The sequence below is a fragment of the Elgaria multicarinata genome, chromosome 5 (assembly GCF_023053635.1).
Source record: "Elgaria multicarinata webbii isolate HBS135686 ecotype San Diego chromosome 5, rElgMul1.1.pri, whole genome shotgun sequence".
Taxonomy (NCBI): Eukaryota; Metazoa; Chordata; class Lepidosauria; order Squamata; family Anguidae; genus Elgaria; species Elgaria multicarinata.
The window spans coordinates 75,676,618-75,695,857 of NC_086175.1; the positions used below are offsets into that span (position 1 = coordinate 75,676,618).

General features: G+C 40.1%; 1 protein-coding gene across 6 annotated transcripts in view; it reads left to right on the plus strand.

Moving 5' to 3' along the window:
- TIAM1 (TIAM Rac1 associated GEF 1) overlaps window positions 1–19,240 on the plus strand; it is a 246,848-nt gene that overhangs the window by 139,415 nt on the left and 88,193 nt on the right. For all 6 annotated transcript variants that reach the window (XM_063126710.1, XM_063126705.1, XM_063126704.1 and 3 more), the window contains one exon: window positions 17,555–17,999. In XM_063126710.1, the coding sequence (XP_062982780.1) occupies window positions 17,555–17,999 (445 nt within the window). The remainder of the gene's footprint in view (window positions 1–17,554; window positions 18,000–19,240) is intronic.

Here is a 19,240-nt window from a genome sequence, read left to right on the forward strand (position 1 = left end):
GAACACATCCTCTGCCAGCTCCGTTGAAGTAGAGTTGCACCATCCAATGCATCACGTGGCCATTTGGACCAATTTTCGATGAAGCCAGGTCTGGGAACATCAGCATAGAACTTTCCCCCCACATTTTCTTAAGTGGATTTTACTGAAGTTAAATGCAATGAAATATGTGCTTCGGGGAATTAGCTTGACTTGGATCTAGGTGACCTGGCTTAAGCTCTAAGATAGATAGGGCAAACTTGCAGATTTGTCTTGGGCAAATGTTATTATCTCTGTCTGCATTACCCATCTAAAAAACACTTAGAACTGGCTTCTTAAGCGTTCCGGAATGGATTTTACAGCACAGTTCAAAAATTAACAATGGTTTCTAAAAGTGCTGTGTAAACTGCCACTTCTGATGAGAAACTTATCTAGCCCGCTTAAGAAGCTTCAGTGTAATGCTGTTAACATAGGTCTTAAGGATCTTTAATTAAATGTATTAAAATGGAATTTATTATTCTGTGTGATTCAGTGTTTGATTCAGTTGTGTTTCCAAGGTGGCTTACATCAAGAGTTAAAATGTCATTAATACAAAACAACAGAAATAACAAACTACAGCAACAATAACATCCACTAACTAAAAATACAATTTAGCTCCTTCCAGCAAATTGCTCTAATACTTCCCTGCATTCCTCAAATGAGTTGAAAATTTAAGCAGTTATTAAAAGAATATCTCCCCACCACCACCACCAACATTGAAGTTCACAAAAAGTAAATTACTTTAAAATCTTAAAATCATGTATAAACCATATCTTGGAAATACTTAAGCACCATACCATCGTTCAGTTGTAGGACATGTTATTTTTCATTCAGAAGATCCAAGGTTCAAATGCTGGCATCTTCAGTAAGGAGAATCAGGTGAGGGGAAAGACCTCTCTAGAGATGTTGAATTTCCGGAAATTTTGAAGCCATGGGGAAAAAACGGTTTTTTTCCGGAAAAAAACGGAAATTTTTGGAAAAATTGAAATAATGCAATATTAGCACTTTTTACAGATTGAAAGTCACTTTGTTACTTTAGGAACATAAAATGTAATTATGTCCAAGTTGGTTTGGCATAAAATTATTACATTTGGTATATTAAAAGTACAGTGTATTCAAACAATTATTACAAATTTAATATACTTTTTTACTTTTTTTGGTAATAAATGGAGCTATAAGCTCCTGAACTGTTAGGAACACCTGAACTGTAAGGAACTTCTTTGGTTCTGCCAGTTTATGAGGATCAGGCAAAAAATCAATTTAAAACAAAAACAGAAGAAGCCACCAATATTAGTAACAAAGAAAATTATGTTTCCGCTAGTCCTCCAGTGTCAAGACATAAAGCACCCATTCCCATAAAAAGAACTGAGAAAAAAGGGGGAACCAAGATTCAATGAATATGCATGAAATTTAATCAGACTCATTTTCTCACCTATAGCGATCACTATCAGTTTCAGTCTCTGCTTCAATGGCAGTGCCCCCTAGAGGCAGAAATGCATCTTGCTCTTGCATTTGAGAGTTGTAGTCTCAGTTTGCAACCTAGGACTTGCTTGTCCTTGGAGCACAGACATTGTAATAATCGAATAATGTACAGTTTTTAGAAATCATTTGGAGAAGTAAATATCTGAACACCTTGTCTTAAACATTTTATTCATCATGCTAAAATAAAACATCCCATAATCCATTTTTTCTTCATTCCCCCCCCCAATTTTTCCAATTTTCCAGAAACCCCCCCCAAAAGAGGCTTCGGGGGAAAACAGGGAAAAAACCGTCCCCCCACCCCCGAATTTTTCTGGTTTTTTTCTGGGCCTTCTCTACCTCTGCCTGAGATTTTGGACATCTGCTGAGTAATATTGGGTTAGATGGCCAGACTCACGTGTTCTTAAGAAAATTGGCATTTTTCCTGAAAATCTGAGATATGCCACCTTCTATAGGACAGACATAGCAAAGATTGTACCTTAAAACTTTGATGTAGGGAACTTCAAGGCTACTGTTTTGAAACTGCTGCCCTGCTTCAGAGGTGAATGGATCACTCGGATGGATAGCATTTTAGTTTTGTAAGGACAAGGAATCAAACGGAGAAAGAACTAGTGGGGAGCGGAGCACATGAGACAATGGTCTGGGTGGGGGACAGTGCTGGTGAAAGCCATTTATTGCCATTACCAGACATGACAACCTTTTTCCTTATATGTCAAAGGAATTATCCTGAGAAATAATTTTCTAATTACTGTTTTGATGATGTTTCACTCCCATTTTGAATATTTAGGTGTGAGTGTCTCTACTTCTATAGCAGAAATGCACCACACACAAGAGAGAGGTATCTGTAGGCTTGGAGGAACCCCACGGTTTGCAGAATTACAGAAAGACTTATGAAGAAAACCATGAGGGATTCCATAAACAGGCTAATGAGGACTGGGCATGCTCAGGAGCTGTGGAATGCTGACAGACTAGTGAAGGGGAATGGAAAAGTGGGTGGGATGAAGAATGGAATGGAGCATGGCTGAAAACAGGAGCACTCCACGCTATAGTATTTTGTTGCAGCTTCCACTTGTACGAGGAAAAAAAAACCCCTTTCATCTCATTTATCTGCTGCACAGTGAAAATGCTTCTGAACGTTTCAGAGCAGATAGATTGACTGGGCTGTGGTCAGCGCGTTTCTGAAGGGCATGAAAAATGTTCTGTTTTTATTTACTTATCTCTCTTACCATTTTTAGCTAACTATGTTTTACCTAAACTTGACCAGTTTACAATAATAAAACAGTAAAATGTTATCAAACCAATACAATACATTGTTATGAAAAGAATTCAAACCAAAATAGTAAACTCCAAATTCTGTTTCCATCTTTGGCTAGATGTCCTTTTCTTTTAGGGTCCGCCCTTTTCCTTATATGTCCTCTAAGAATGTTTTTGTCTTTTGAGGTCCAGTGACAGCTTCAATGGCTGGGACTCCATGTGAAAGTCAAGCAGGCAGAACCAAGCTGTAGCTACAATATATTTAAGTGGGGAAAGCATTCACTGTGAATTAATCTTGAGTGTAATGAAAATTGCTGCTAAATTCAAGCCACATATATAAAAGAGCAGTACGTTCACTATATATAGGCCTGTCATAGACTACATATTACTGATAACTAAATGGTCTGTGTTAATGTACGTAATTATGGGGGAGGGGGAAAACCCTAATGTTTCTCATCATCCATTCTATTTATAGCAAGAAATATGCCGAAAAAGGCACCCAAAATGAGAAAAGGATTAGAACGGCCTTGACCAATTTGATCCAGATGTGTTGGATTTGCAATCCCCATCATTCCCAGCAGTCATGGCATAGCCATGGAAGTTGCAGTCCAACATATCTGGAGGCTGGGTTAGAGTGTGTTCCCTACTGGGAAAGGCTACAGTTCATAAAATCATGGGCGGTGTGCTTTCTTATAACACTGCAACTTGCGGGTTACCCAGTACAATTGATTGGCAGGAAATTCAGGACAGACAAAAAGAAAGGACTTCTTCATATAAAATATTTCTTCTATTACATTTCTATAATACGAAGAATAATAGTTAATTTATGGAATTTACATGTAATTGTGGATTTACATGGCTTTAAAAGGGAGACTGGACACATTCAGGGGTGGAGAGGTCCACAATGGCAGTTATTAGCCATGACTCTCAAAGAGAAATTCACATGTTCAGAGACCAATATGATACTGAATGCAAATTGCTGTGTGACAGCAGTAGGGGCAGTGCTGTTGCGTTCTTGTTCTGACCAATGTGGGACTCCAAGAAGTAGGGTGCTGTGATGCAAGCAGCAGTCTGAAGCAAGTCAGGAGTGGTGAACCGGGGGTCAGAACCCATGAGCCGTTGGGATCAGACCTGAAGGCAGGACCAAAGAACAAGTTGGGCCAGGATCGAAGAGCATGGCAAAAAACACCAGACTCACCAAAGCTCAGGTAGACTTTATTGTTTGAGCAAAGTTCCCCTAGGGTGCCATCTTACACAGTATATACTCCTTCATGCACAGGAAGAGTAAGTGGCCAAGCTGGACAGAATTAGTTCAGAATTTTCTTCATGGAGAAATTGTAGTGACACAGCTCACCCTACAGGGCAGTGGTCAGCATTTTCTGAGAACAGGTTGGCCAGAAGGGCTGTTCTTACATTCCTGATTGATACAAACTAGCTCAATTTCTCCTATGAATCTACAAGCTTGATTCAAGTGTTCTGGAAAACAAATTGTAGGAAAATATTTCTTATGCCTTGATATTTGAAACTTGCATTGTTGGTTGTTGTTGTTAGTTTATTTTTCACTCAATTTATCAGTCACCTAATAACCAAAGTTCTCTGGGCAACCTACAGGCTAAAACAAACTAAAATACCAATCAATAAAACGCAAATAATCATATAAGAAATAAAGTTTGTTTTTGTTCTGCCATGTCTTTGATATAATGAACATCAAATTATTCCAGAGAGTGGTCAAATAGCTGATTAGTCTCCTAAAAGCATACTGAAAAGCCTGACTTGAGGGGATGCATATTCTTGTATGAAATAAATTCTTTGACTACCTGAGTAGGCTTTTGATGCCCTTCCCTACCTCTCTTTATTTGTGAGGCCAATCAAAAGATAATAGCTTCAGGTAATGGTTCTAATTATTTTGTTTTGCTTTTTTTGTACTAAAATTCTTAGCAGTAGGATTTTGACACTTAGACAACTAAAGTTTTTGAGCTACAGAAAATCCCTTGATTATATATTATACATTTCAAAGACTACAACTGACAGTATGAGGGCACTATGCTTAATTAGAAGGGTGTAATTTGCAACCATTAACCTCACTAGTTAAGTGTATGTTTGAAACGTTTATTTTCAGAATATTTCTATATGTTTTCTATGAGCTGGCTAGCATCTGGTATAGCAAAGTATCTTTGCCTTAATTAGCTATATGATTGTTCAGGTACACTCTTTCCAGGTAATTAGCTCTCTTCTTGAGTATTTTTCTTGTTTTATCTTCAAATACATTTTCAAGGCGAGTACAAATAAACTTGACCAGTTGATGAGAGTAAGGTCAAGGTTGTTTTCCCTTGTCTTGAAAATAGAGTTTTTCTTTTGCTGAGCATTATGAACATCATCTCTCCAGCATGTTCTTGGGCTTTTAATAGTTTGTGTAAACACAGCAATCTCACAGGTTATGTAGAGATGAACGCGGGCTTGCTATCAAGTATACATTGAACAGGGACTGCAACCAACTGCAGTTCCCTGATTAGTGTTCCTATATGATGCACATCTTCCCAAAGCGTGTCCCACATTTATAGTTTACATTTTAAATGTATACATAGATGTACATTTACGATGTTTCCATGTATGAAGTCAACTGTAACCTATAGCCAGATTGGGGGGCCTGCACCTGCGTTACATATTGCCAAATAGTGATCGAATTGGTTTGATGAATTACTGTTTAGTAATATAAATTCCTGGCAGGGTCTAGTCTGGATTGAAACTTCAGTGGAGGGGAAAGGCTTTAAGGCTCCCTACCCCCAAAGCTAGGGTTGTGATTCAGATTGGAGGCCCTATGACTAATCTAGAGTAAGTACAATTAACTTTTAGCTACATCTTCAAAATGTGCATTGAAAGAAATAATGGGTGTACCAATTCCTGTGAGTCCAGAGGATAAGCTAGCTAGAGTCATGATTATATCTTGCTAGTACCAAATTTACTCAATATGTATCATGGCAGTGACCTCAGCAATATGTTAATGAAGAGGCAACACTCCTATTTCAACAAGTGTGAAGCAATCTAGTATCACTGGAGCAAGTCAGATCTTGTGTCAATTTTTCCCCCTGCTACAGCAATTCAAGAGCTCTTGCATAAGCACACTGATTTATGGTTGATGCAGTTGGAAGGAGGGTGTCAGAGTTGGACCGTGGTGCAACAGCCAAAAGCCAGGAGTCCATGGTGAACAGTGATAAGCAGCAGAGATGAAACTTAGCACATGGGCCAATGGTTAGCAGTTCCTAACATGGGTGGGGTAGGGTGACAAAGAAGCTCTGGTTATAATTCTATCCACTTCTCCACCTAATGTTAGATCAACTTGTAATTTGTCCACTTATAAAGGAAGAAAACACTGAGCTATATAAGCAGTCAGCCAAGTGAGACTCAGTGTTGAATACAAGGCAGTACTGAATGGATTGCTCATGTGTACAGACACATGGAAGTATGGGTGGGGGGGAAGAGATGATGGATGGGAATTGGTCTCTGTGCTCAGCCTCCTACTCCAGGAGAAACAGAAATCTGGGAAACCAATGTTGCTTTTTCAAGGTTCTTGGGTCCATGGGAAGAACTGGCAGTGGTGGGGAAGAGGAAGATAGGGGTAGGCAACTGGAGCAGGAGGGAATAAATTCTCCAATAATTGTATGCAAACTTCCTTTAAAGAATATAGGGTCAAAAGAGTTAAATCTAGGTTTTGGTTAATAAGATGATCTCTCTCTCTCTCTCTCTCTCTCTCTCTCTCTCTCTCTTTCTTTCTTTCTTTCTTTGTCAAACTTGGTTGCGAACTTCAGAACATTTGCAGTGTTAGGTGGGTATTTGCATCAAATCAGACTCTGAAACAAGCCCTATGCAGGTGAAACAGTTTGCACATTCTATCCACACCTGAGCAGGGCTGTGCCAATTCGCCTGATGTCCAGTTTGCCTGAGCAGGGCTGTGCCAATTCGCCTGATTCCCCTGATGTCCTGTGAGCTGACTAGCCTGCCTCAGCATCCATACATATTGCATGAATGCCTGTGGAGGTCTTTGCATGTGTTTCCTTCAATGTGATCGAAGTTCCGGTTCATGTAGAAGCCTTTGCGTAAACAGCCGTTTCAGCTGCATAGAGCTGGAATTTCGTGCCTTACATATTGAATAAAGCAGCAGCTATTTAGGAAACCTGTTTGTAAGAAACTTGAAGCACATCTGTCCTAAAAACAAAATACATAAATAGTCTAAAAGGGATCTAGGGAGACTGTAACTGGCTGGAAAATGCTGTTCACATGTGAATGACACTGTCTTCTTTGGTGATTTGGGGTGAAACCCAATTCTGAGTACAAAAGTCTACAAAAACTGTTGTTTCCTCCCACATCCTCCCTGGCTTGCTCTGGAAACCAGGGGGTAGGTAGAATTGACTTCCCATTTTTTGCTAGGCTTTGGAGAAGGAAAGAAGAAGCAGGAGCCTCTTTCATTCGTTCCCCAGTGCCTCACATGAAGTGAAAATTGGCTCTTGTTTCCTGCCTAATGAAAGACCCAGTGGCATATCAGAGCTAGTTCTATTACTTACCAGAGAGAGAAATGCCTGTTAAGGGGTTGGTTGACTGCTGAATCACAATTGTATGTGGTTTAGGAAGTGGGCAGTGCCCCACTTCCTCCCTGGAAGGAGCAACTGGGGAAGAAAGAACCTAACTAAGCCTTATAAACGTCTTGTTCAGAGCATCAGGCCAGGCAATGGGAGAAAGGTCCGAAGCAAGTGGATGTTCTCTGGCTAGTGATGTAGGTGGTTTGTTTTTGGCTTGGCTGATGCTTTCAGGTTTGTTTGGTAATAGCTTTGTTGCTGAGGAAACACTGTAAATCAGACCATTTGTACTTTTTGGCTGGTTTTGAGCCATCCATCCACCACAGATGGTTTGTCTTCAGAGATCTCTGTGATTTGTGGTGAACTTTGGAAATGGGAACTTTTTTTCTTGGTGTTTGCAAGAGGGATGGTCACCAGCTGGGAAGGCAGACACCCCTGTGTGGACCTTCTGATTGAATGAGGCCTGCTTTTATCCTAGTTAGTTTGCTCGTGTTGTTAATATTAGTGAATATCTGTTAGTGAAATGTGTCTTTTAAAGAGCAGTGATATTCTTCATTGGGAGGGTTTTTATATGGCCCATTCACATTTAAATATGAAGTATTTTTCTGAGATATATTGTAAGAATTTGCACCATCTGTAGCTTTTAAAAATCCATCAGCTTTATGTGGTGGACTATTCCATACATAAGGATGCAGCCTCAGGTCTGCAAGCAAAATCTGGCCCACATGGGGCCCCAATCCACCCCTCCTGAGAGTTAGTTACTGGCAGTAAGAGCTTTAAACTACAATATGCTGGGATACTTGGTATTTTGGCCCTGCACCTTTTGCCTCTATCCATCATTGGAATGTGAGCCCTGAGAGGTTCTCCAGAATTAAATTTGGCCCCTGCCTGAAAAAGCTTTGAAACCCCTGTGGTACAACTTATGGGCTTGCTCACAGATAATATCAATCCATTATTGTGCTTCACTGCTGGAATTATTTGCATTGTTGAGTATATTGGCAGACAAAGAGACTGTAAAACAATGGTAGACTTGTTGGAATAATAGTTAGAGGGCACGTTCCTTCATTATATTTACAATATTTGGATTATCAGTACCCAGTCCTTGCAAAGGATCGTGTAGGGTAGACTACAGTGTTATGACTGATGGGAGGGAAGCTCCATTTCTTTCTGTCTGCGGCAGAACAGGTGATGGAAACAAGGGCATTGCTAGTGTGGCGACTCACACTATGAATTCCTCTCACGTGATTAGGGGCTTCTCACACTATCTCCTTAGCAGAGAAAGGGCATCCACAGTGCAAAGGTAATGTGAAAAAAGTGCATTTGTGGAGCTGTTGGTAAATGTAGAGGCCAGGCTCATACTGAAACAATCAGTTGTACTGAACTCTGTAAGATCCACTCAGTAAGCTCTCCCTAGATTTGTAGTAGCAATAATTCAGAGGGAAATGGGGAACTGTTGCGCTCTCTTCACTTTATATTAGGTATGGGAAAACTTTTGGCTTGCGGGATCTCCTGTTTTTTACTAGAACCCGGAGATCCTCCAACCATAGCCAGGTGCAAAATAGTGGTACAGGCAGGCAGATGTGCACTAAGAATTAAGATACAGGGTACTTCTGAGCACATGCTCAGCAATGGAATTTGTGTACAGTCCCAGAGCCAAGGTCAATGTCCTTTCACACAAAAGTCCACCCTTAGTTTCTCTCAAGTGCTCTTTTTTCCACGATGTAATATAGGAGGAAAAACGCTTTTTCAGTTGTTGCAATTCTTAGATAATTGGGAGATAGGAATCCTTGGCAAATCATCCAGAGATCTACCTTCTGCTCTCCCCTGCTTTCTATTGCCTGAGCATTGGGATCTGTGTTTAGTTTGTGAGTGATAGGGAGGGGTTAAAAACTCTTTCACTTCTTCTTATTTGTGTGTATGCTTATTTCTTTGTTGCTTCTAGAGAAACAGCTTGAGACAAAGCTGGAGATTACCCTCAGGCGAACTTAAGCAAGAGAGGCTATTATGCATGAGCCATATGGATCCTGTGGCGTTTCACACAGGTGCAGGTGGCAATGATGTATTTTTGTAGGGGTTAGGCTTGAACTTCATTTCCAGGAAAGTTGTAAAATACCTGGTAACACTTTCCACATTTGGGATCCGTTTGTGCAATGAGAGCTTTTAAAATGGAAGTACTTCTCCCCCTGAAGCATTTTTGGCATTTGTTTCTAGCACTCCGTGATATATATATATATATATATATATATATATATATATATATATATACACACACACACACACACACACACACACACACACACACACACACACACACAATTCCTCAGGCCTATCCCTTTTCATTTTTATTAAAACAAACGTGGCAAAGATGTTTTGGGGTTATGTTTTGGTTTGGTTTTCTCAATAGTGTAATACTTTATCTCCAGTGTGAAACTCTATATTCTCATAGCAATATGTAGCACATCCTAAATCTTTCTCCCGCAATGGTCCACTGTGTAATGGCTAAGTGTTTGTTATGAGCTGACAAATCCAAACTCAAATCTCACCTCATCTCTAAACTTACTAGATGTCCTTACCAAGCTAGTATTCTCTTAGGCTGAGCACCTTTCTTTCCTCTCTCCCGCTGCTCACATCTGCAATACAGGTGGTGGTAGGTAGGGGGGAATAATTTGCCTTATAGGATTCTTGCAAGGATATCTGAGAGAATGTAGATGAGGTACTTTGAACACATGAATGCTTATTAGTGTTATTTTTAGAAGTGCCATGTGCTTAAAGGGCTGGCTTATTGTGGGCCTTCCTGACCTTTCTTTGTCTGCCTTCCAAAGCACCAACTCTCCTTCATGTATAGAGTTTCAGGAACTGTAAAAGAAATGCAGTTCATCTGTAATAGGTGGCATATCACCTACTGATCAGTTTTTAACTTTGGCAGTCCAGAAAAAACAACTAAACTTTAGAAAAGAATGTGCTTCAGTCTTAAAGGCTTTACATCCTATTGTTTGCTTGTTTAATACTTTTATGTCCCACCTTTCTTCTATGATGGAACACAAAGTGACATACATGGAGTTCCCAAATGGACTCCCATCCAGGCACTGACCAGACCCACACCTGCTCAGCTTAGCAAGTTGGCAGCATCATGTGTCCTCAACATATACTGATCGCAAACTCAGTCTCTGAGTGCCGATCCTTATGTAGCAAAAACAGCACAATCAGTGCAAATATTGGCAAGTCTTGGGAGAATCCTGAGTTTTTCACATGTACGATGATGATGATTATATTTATTTGTATCCTGCCTTTTGCCCAATACAATGTTTAATAGAAAAAATAACCTAAGGTTGGAACCCCAAAAGCAGTCCAATGAGGACTGAACATTCATCATGTTGTAGGAAATACTGGAGAGGAGGAATCGAATGCAGTATCTTGGAAAAGGGCATGGCTGGCCGGATGCATCCCTTAACATGGGGGTGGGCAACTCTGGGAGGTCTAGGCACCATTTTCACCTCTCAGACACCCCTGTGGGCCACAGTCCTACTGGTAGTGGCAAAAAGAGAGAGACCAATTTGCTGCTGAGTATTGGGGGCAAGCCCCCGTAAAACGTTGCAATAGCTAAATTTAAAGCTAATTTTGGCCATTGTAGTGTTTCATAGTGGTCTTCTGGCAACATTGTTTTTTGTTTTTCTGCCGCTGTGAATTTTTGCTACAGGGGCTGAGTTGGGGGTGGGGTGGGGTTATTGCTATGTGTTGCCCACTCCTAACAGGAGCACTCAATATTGCAGCATTTTGTTGCAGGTCCCACTTATAATAGAACTAAGCTTTACTGAAACATTCTTTTGTGGGTGCATCTGTAGAGGCAGTCTTAATGTAGTAATGTTGTATCAGCCATTTGGTCTGCACTTGTCTCCTGCCCTGGTATGTTAGCAGAAGGGATGGTCACAGGGTCAGAATAGTGGGGCCCACAGACTCTTCACCATCTAAGGAGGGTGTGGGTATGGTATAGAGTTATCCTTTTTCTACCTTTACCAGGAATTCCAGAATCCTGATTATGGACCATGGGGTATTTCCATGCAGAGTTAATCTGTGGGTATGCCACACATTGTACTCTTCCTGCATTGAAAGTGTTTCTGTGTAAAAAACAACAAAAAACCTATGCAATCCATGTTATATCTTCCATAATGTAACACATGAAGTATCCCTACATTTACTTAGAATTTCAGTGTTGGGTTAATCATGGGAGCCGTGAGATTTCAGCCTATCTGACAACCAAGCTATATTTTCTGAAGTGTGAATTTATTAATGCTTTGCAAATTTGAACATGCTGCCAAATGATTGCCCAATGATTAAAGCCTGCCTGCTTTTTAATGTCTCACTCACTGTGAAACACATTTGTTGTAAAATATTTTTGTCAAGGGATAATATTCTTCTTTGACTTTCAGATGGTCTCTTTTTAAATGAAGGTGGGAATTGTGTTAATTACAACATTTTAAAGTGCCTGTAGGAAATGTCATTTGATGCTTAGCTTTAACATAAAACATAACCCTAGAGTTGTTGGTGCACTTTTTTTAAAAAAAGTTGTTGTTAAAAATAACGAGGTAACAAACAAAAATGGATGAACAGATAAGCTTTAATGTAGCTTTTAGTGTGCATCCTAATTGAAGCATGTGAATTGGGTTGGGGTAAGGGGGAGCAAGACACAGCTGAATCATTGCGTGATTCTGTGGTATGTATGTCTGTCATTCAAATTGCAAAGGTGGGCGGAAGCTGTAGGTCCCTTGTGGCTGAGGGCCATGTTGCAAGTCTTCTTTTATATTAACGTCTGTCTTCATCTGTAAGTGCCACATTTTTAAAGTGGTTTAATGAATTCTGCTAGTCTTATTCTAGTCCTGAGACCAGTTTTCCCATAGAACAGATTTATTTAAATTATTAATAACCCAAAATGCTACATTTGTAAGTTTTACACATGAGCATTCGTTTGTGAATAATGCTCATTTCACTTATACAGACATGATGTCATGGATTCCGTTTATTTTCTGTGTGGAAGACTTTCAAGCTTCTGACCACTTACCCTTTCAAACTCTCTAGTTGGTGGCTGAATTCACACAACACTTTTCTCTACTCAGTGGGAAAACTCCACTCAATGGTGGAGTTCGTAGGGGGTACTCAACACACAACATGTTCCAACTCCACCATTGTGTGGGCGTGGCCTCATGTGGAGTGCAGTAAAAATCAGTGCAATGTTTGATTGACAGTTCCTCTGCCCTCCTCCCCAGTCCTACCAATGGTATCCCATCAGCCATTGCTGCAAAACCCCCAATCCCAATGGTTTTCCTAGAGTGGTACTCCCTCCTTTCACCGCTCTTGCTAGGGAACTCTATGGCCTTTGGGAAACTCCATGGACCCCTCCACACAACACACAACATAATGGTTGTGCAGGAACTCTCCTCTGTACAGCATGGTGATTCTGGGTGGAGAGTCTTTCAAAAAAACTCTATCATGGGGTGGAGTTTTCTCTCCAGACAACACTTGTCTGGAGTTGTTACACCACCATTGAGAAAAGTGTTGTGTGAACTGAGCCAGTGAGTTCCTCCATAAGTTGTTTTTCTGTAATAGTCCCAACAATAGACCCATGATATACTAAGGATTGTAATTGGTGAGTTTCCCTGATTAGTGAAGTTCTTGTATTTTATATGGTATTATTCCCCCCCCCCCCGGTATTTTAACTTTATAAACCACTATGAAGGCAATAAGGTGTTTTTTTTTTACTTAAAACAGACAAAAATCATTGTCTGTAGCAATAATAACACTACTGTTATACCATTTTCCTTGTTATATTGCCCCTATGGGCTCAGCTACACCAAGCAGGATATTCCAAAGTAGTATGAAAGTGGTCTATAAAAGGCAGGAGCCACACTACTGCTTTATAGCACTGACAACTGCTGGGGCGGCACATACCATATACCTCATACTACTATATCCTGTTTGGTGTGGCTCCTGCTTTTTATATACCACTTTCATAGTGGAATATCCTGCTTGGTGTAGATGAGCCCAGTATAAAAGCAATGTATTGTAGTATCAATCAGTGCTTTGATGTGGTCCCATCCTAGACAATGTTGTAGGATGTTGTGAATTGTGGGGGGCTAAAAGCAGCGTAACAGGACACAATTCTCAAATCCATGAGACAGCATGAATCCTTTTGACATTCCAAGTCCATTTTGTTTGTGTAATAATTTTAAAATATAATTTCTAATGTCTCTGGTTAATATTCCATTTTAATGGCTCTTATTTTTTTTTAAAATTGAGACAAAATACATTATGCATTAGTAAAACAATTATTAGAAAATACAGAAAGATATTTTTAAAACAAAGCTATAGATAGCTGAATAACGTTTGCCCAGAACTAGTGTTGAAAATATCAAGAAATGATGGAATTAGAAATTAATTACTTATAAGGGTTGACCCACTTTTTCTAAAAACCAAGCACAAGAAGCATTTAATCCTCAGAGAGACTCTTATTTTTATCCATTTTGACAGCTTGGTCTAGATTAACCACAGGGGTTGTGTCAGTCTAAAACTGACATTTGCACAGTGCTGAAATAAGGCTTTTGCTATTGGTAGCCAATCACCCCCAAAGCAATCTATCCAATTCCAGTATTGGAATCCCATTACCCCCACCCTACTCCGCCCTATCATATAAAAGAATTGCTTGGTTTAACCTATATGTTGATCACTTCCCAGTGGTCTCTCTAAAATCTCTTGTTCTAAAGGGTTGTAAGGAACGGGGAAACTACTTTAATTTAAGATGTTAGTACTGGTAATTTCCATCGTTCAGTGAATGGAGCAGAACAGAATAAAGCCCTAATTCTTCATGTTGCTGTGTCCCTTTGTAGGCTGAGGGTCTGAGGGTCGGCAGTGAATAAATTAAGACAATGTAGGGCTTTGCAATTGCAGACTTGGTCTCTAATAATCTATCGGGCAGTCACTCAGGATCAGACTGGGGGAGAGTAGTTGCCCTTAATACACTGAATGTGCAATGCCCGATTGACTTATTCTACAATAGTCCTGAAGTCATTTCATTGTTGCTGATTATGTCTGTGGTTGAATAAGGTTGCATATTACTGCCTTTGGGCCTTTTCTTTGCGAGAATATTTGTGAGAATGCAATATTTTTCTCTCATCGGCTTTTCACATATCTCTAGGTATGGCGTTGGTGTGGGTGCATGCATACGTGCCAGAATTCAAACCCATTTTTAGTGTATGCAGGAGAATTTTTATTCATGAGCAAGTGTGCTGAACGTGCTCATAATCAGCCAGCCACCATTCACAATTTTCCAGCATTCAGAAACTTCTCTGCTCCAAGTGGTGTGCTTGTTCCTCACCACTTCAAAGGGAGCTCTGCCTAGGGAGCAGCTGCACCACTTCACTCACTCACAGCAGCCAATCAGATTTGCAGGAAATTCTCCTTGATCCGGTCGCTGGAAAGCTTGTTTCTTTTCCTTCCTAACCAAAAGAAGTCCTCTATTACTACAGTGCTTTGGGGATATTTTAAGAATGTATAATTCAGCGTTCTGAAACCATCCTCTAGCCTTAAGGAGATGGAAATTCAGCAGTTTTTAACATGCATCTAGTTTTTGGAGAAGAATAGTAAAACGGCAATCTTAAGAGATATCAAAGAAGATTTTTCACATGTAAGAATGAATCTATATTTAGTATTTTCCTGTCAAGATTTTCAGGGACAGCCAGTGCTCCATAGGAGGTTGTTTTCCAACTCAGCCCCATATAATTTGTTAATTTAAATAAGCTAAGAAGCATATGCTGTAGCTATTGAATATTAATAAGAGGCAGAAAACATTTTGAAATGGTCAGCAAGCTGCTCTATTTTTTCTGTTTGTTGTTCCAGTCATTTGTATTCGTTGGATAGAAACAAAGCAGTTTCAAAGTGCCATGCAATAGGTGTGTGAAGATCCTTAAGAAATATTCAGGCTTCCTCACCTTTCAATTCTAAGATTTCATGTGTGATTGTGGATATATTGAGGATGGGAGTGGCTCTGGATAGAGATCTGAATAATTAAAAGCATAGTTATTATTATGTGAACGTAAGAAGAGCCATCAGCCCAAAGCCCTATCTAGTCCAGTACTCTGTTTAAACAGTGGCCAGTCAGATGCCCATGGGAAGCCTGCAAGCAGTATATAAGCACAATTATAGCTCCCTCCTGCTTGTGATTCCCAGCAACTGGCATTTAGAGGCATACTGCCTCTTGATACTGGAGGCAATATGTAGCCATCATTACTAACAGCCATTCATAGCCTTATCCTCCATTAATTTGTCTAGTCCCCATTTAAAGCCATCCACGTTGGTGGCCCTCATTACATCTCACAGTTGCGAATTCCATAGTTTATGCACTTTGTGAAGATGTATTGCTTTTTATCTGTCCTGAATCTTCCACCAATCAGCTTTATTGGAAGACCCAAGGTTCTAGTATTATGAGAAAGAGAGATCCACTATTTGCTTTCTCAGCCCATGCATAATTTTATAAACGTCTGCAAAACACACAAAGTAACTTCCAGCAAACTGATTCAGTTTAAAGTAACAAATGTTGTGGGTGTGTACCAGTCACAAGCTTGGATCCAAAAAAGGATGAGCAGAATTCTGCTCATGCAAAAAACCCGTCTTCCTACCGTCTCCTCCCCACTAGAGTGCTGAGCCCCCCACCTCAAAGCTGCTCCAGAGGGTCTGGAGACCATCCAGAATGGCAGGGGGGTGTTGTGGTCTGCTGCAGTGGAAAGGAGAACTTGGGGAAAAGGGTCTTTTGCTCATGCAAGAGCAGTTTTGGATCCCAGCCAGAGTGAAGAACTTTTGAGACCTAATGACTTCAATGTGAAGGTGAGGCAAATGCTTAAATCTCTTGTTCATGTTGAAATAAATGGGACTTAAAGTGTTTAACTTTGACTAAATTGTGCCAGTTAATTTGTTAATCATGTTTTAATTTAGAATGTAATGAAATGTTTAAAAATGATCTTGACAAATACCACCTACAAATAATGAATCACAACAGCTGCTGTAACGAGACACATGCAGTAAAATTCCAGTATCACCAAGGACCAGAACAACTCAAAAAGTCTTAAGATTTGTTCAGTTTTCTTTTTTGCTTATATTACCATTTCAGATAAACAAATTTCAAAAGCTGCATGAATAGATTAAAACTTAAACATATGCGTGCATCTTCCACTGAAAGTCATGAAACTTAAAAGTGCTTCGCTGTGCTGGTTTGCTTCCAATAAACATTTTAAATTATTTCATAAAAATGTTAAGATCTTTAAGAATATGAAATTCCTGTTTTTCCACAGGGCCTAAGAGATATTCTAAAAGAACAGTTAGTAGATCAAATAAATGAAACATATTTTACATAGGATGGTGAAGAATGGGCTCATTGATTTTGGAATGAAAGTTCTAGATCTCTTTAGTACTGGTGTGGGTGAGTTGATTTGATCACATTATGCCTATACTGCACCAGCTACACTGGTAACCAGTGTGTTTCCGAGCCCAGTTCAAAGTGCTGATTTTGACCTTTAAAGCCTTAAACAATTTGGGCCCAAGTTACTTGAGGGACCACTTTAACCCATATCAGCCTCCCAAATCTTAAGATCAAAAAGAGAGTCCCCTTCTCATTTGCTCACCCATAAAAACAATTAAGTGGGTGATCACATGTGAGAGGGACTACTTTGGAACAAGCTGCCATCGGAGGTGCACCATGCTCTGTCATTGTAGGCTTTTAAGAAAGCCTTGAAAGCGTATTATTTTACCATGGCCGTCTCATGCTATGACTACTGTTGTTGCTGCTATTGCTGTTATTATTGTTGTTGCTGGTTTTCATTGTTAGCTTTTATTGTTTCTATTGCTATTTTATTATGTTTATGTTTTTATTGCTTTTAATATTTTTACTGCTTTTAAGTATTTTATTGCTGTTAGCTGCCGTGGGAGGGCTTCAGCCCTGAAAGCCAGAAGTGTTTTAAGGAAATGTTTTAAACAAACATCAGACTTCCCCAACCTGGTACTTTCCAGATGTGTTGAACTACAATTCCCACAATCCCCATTAGCCATGCTGGCTGGGGAAGATGGGGTTTTTAGTCTGGGGAAGGCTATTCTGCATACATAGTAAAGAATGCTACCGAAATGCAAAAGCTATTCATCAGTTAGTATGATTTGGATGACTTCTCCACCATGTTTCTTTTCTTTTCTTTAACCAGGATGTTAATACGGGCGAAGGGAGTGAATTTGCTGACAGTGGGATTGAGGGTGCAACAACGGACACAGACCTCCTTTCCAGACGTTCAAATGCCACCAACTCCAGCTACTCTCCGACAACCAGCCGGGCCTTTGCAGGCAGCGACAGCGGCAGTTCTTCTACTGGAGATGGGGCCCGTCAGGGAGTCTATGAGAACTTTCGGAGGGAGTTGGAGATGAGCAGCGCCAACGATAACTTGGATGAAGCTGGCTCTGCCCTGAGTGATGAACAGAGCAGTGGGACTCTGAGTTCACCAGGACAGTCAGATATCCTCCTTACAGCAGGCCAGGGGACCGTACGGAAAGCTGGAGCTCTTGCAGTCAAAAACTTCCTTGTCCACAAAAAGAACAAGAAGGTGGAGTTAGCTACACGGAGGAAATGGAAGCAGTACTGGGTTTCCTTAAAAGGTACAGTGAGTAGATTTTTCACTATTTACCTAGACATAAAAAAAAAACCACCCCAAAAGTACAGAAGTCGAAACTTTAGTAGCAGTGGAGGATGTTACATCTACATCTAAGGAGCTTAGTATGATTGCATGTAAGTAGCAAACTGATTGAGTGGGTCATGCAATACGACATAACAACTTAATGTAACTCTATAAAGGTTTGTTGCATGACTGGGGATTTCTGTCATGTAATTCAGATTTTTGAAGGCAAAATATTCTGCCAGTATTTTTCAGTGGCTAGGTTATTGGATTTGGATGTAGGAAATCCAGGTTCAAATCCCAGGTTAGGCATGACACTCAGAAAGTGGTCTTAGGTGAATTACTGTGTCTCGGACAAGTATGAATCAAAGGGTTGTTGAGGGGCTAAATTGTTCCTTGGAATTCTTTGAAGGAAGGAGAGGATACAGATGTGATTTGTAAAAAGCAAGACCCAAAATGCATTCCAACACTCCTCTCAAGAACCTGAGAAAGCTGAGGAAAAGCTCCTAACAGAAGAGGGTCACCTTGGCTTGTATGGGAGAATTTCTTCCAAATTAAAATTTAATGCCAAGTCCCATATTTTATCATCCTATTTATACAAGAATTGAGGATGAAGTGTCAGAATGGAACGACTCAAAAGAAGTCAGAGGGAAAGCCACACTGCAACCAAGTTCTCTGTTTTATTGTTCTGAAAGGTCACCAAAGATGACGAAGGTTACTTGCTGAGTCCAAGGAATAAAGGGTGGGCCTTGTGATTTCGCTGTTATTCTTTTTGTTTCTTGTGTAGCAAGCACCGCCTGGAGCAGCAGTCTATAGGAGCTGAATGTATATAACAGCTTCTATTGCACTGCGACTGAGGTCAGAGAAATAGATCAGATACTTTCCATGGCTGACTGAGCAAAGGAGGAGGCCATAATCACTCTAGCTCAGGCAGCTTGAGTGTGATGGTGTGGTACAAATAAACAAAGAGCCATCTGGAAGGAAAGAATGAAGGCAGGATGGACATAAAAGAGGTGTTACTCTAAAGTGTGACTTACATTGACTGTTTGTTTCTTGGATTAACTGGGGCTTAATAATGTTAATATTTAGGCTTTGAAGTTAACATCTGCTGTGTCTTGCTAAAAATAGTTTTCTGTAAGTCTTAGGTTAAGGTGGTAACTGTGGATAATGTGAAAAGTAGGACAAAAATATCAAGATTTTTATACTGATTTATTTTTGCCTATT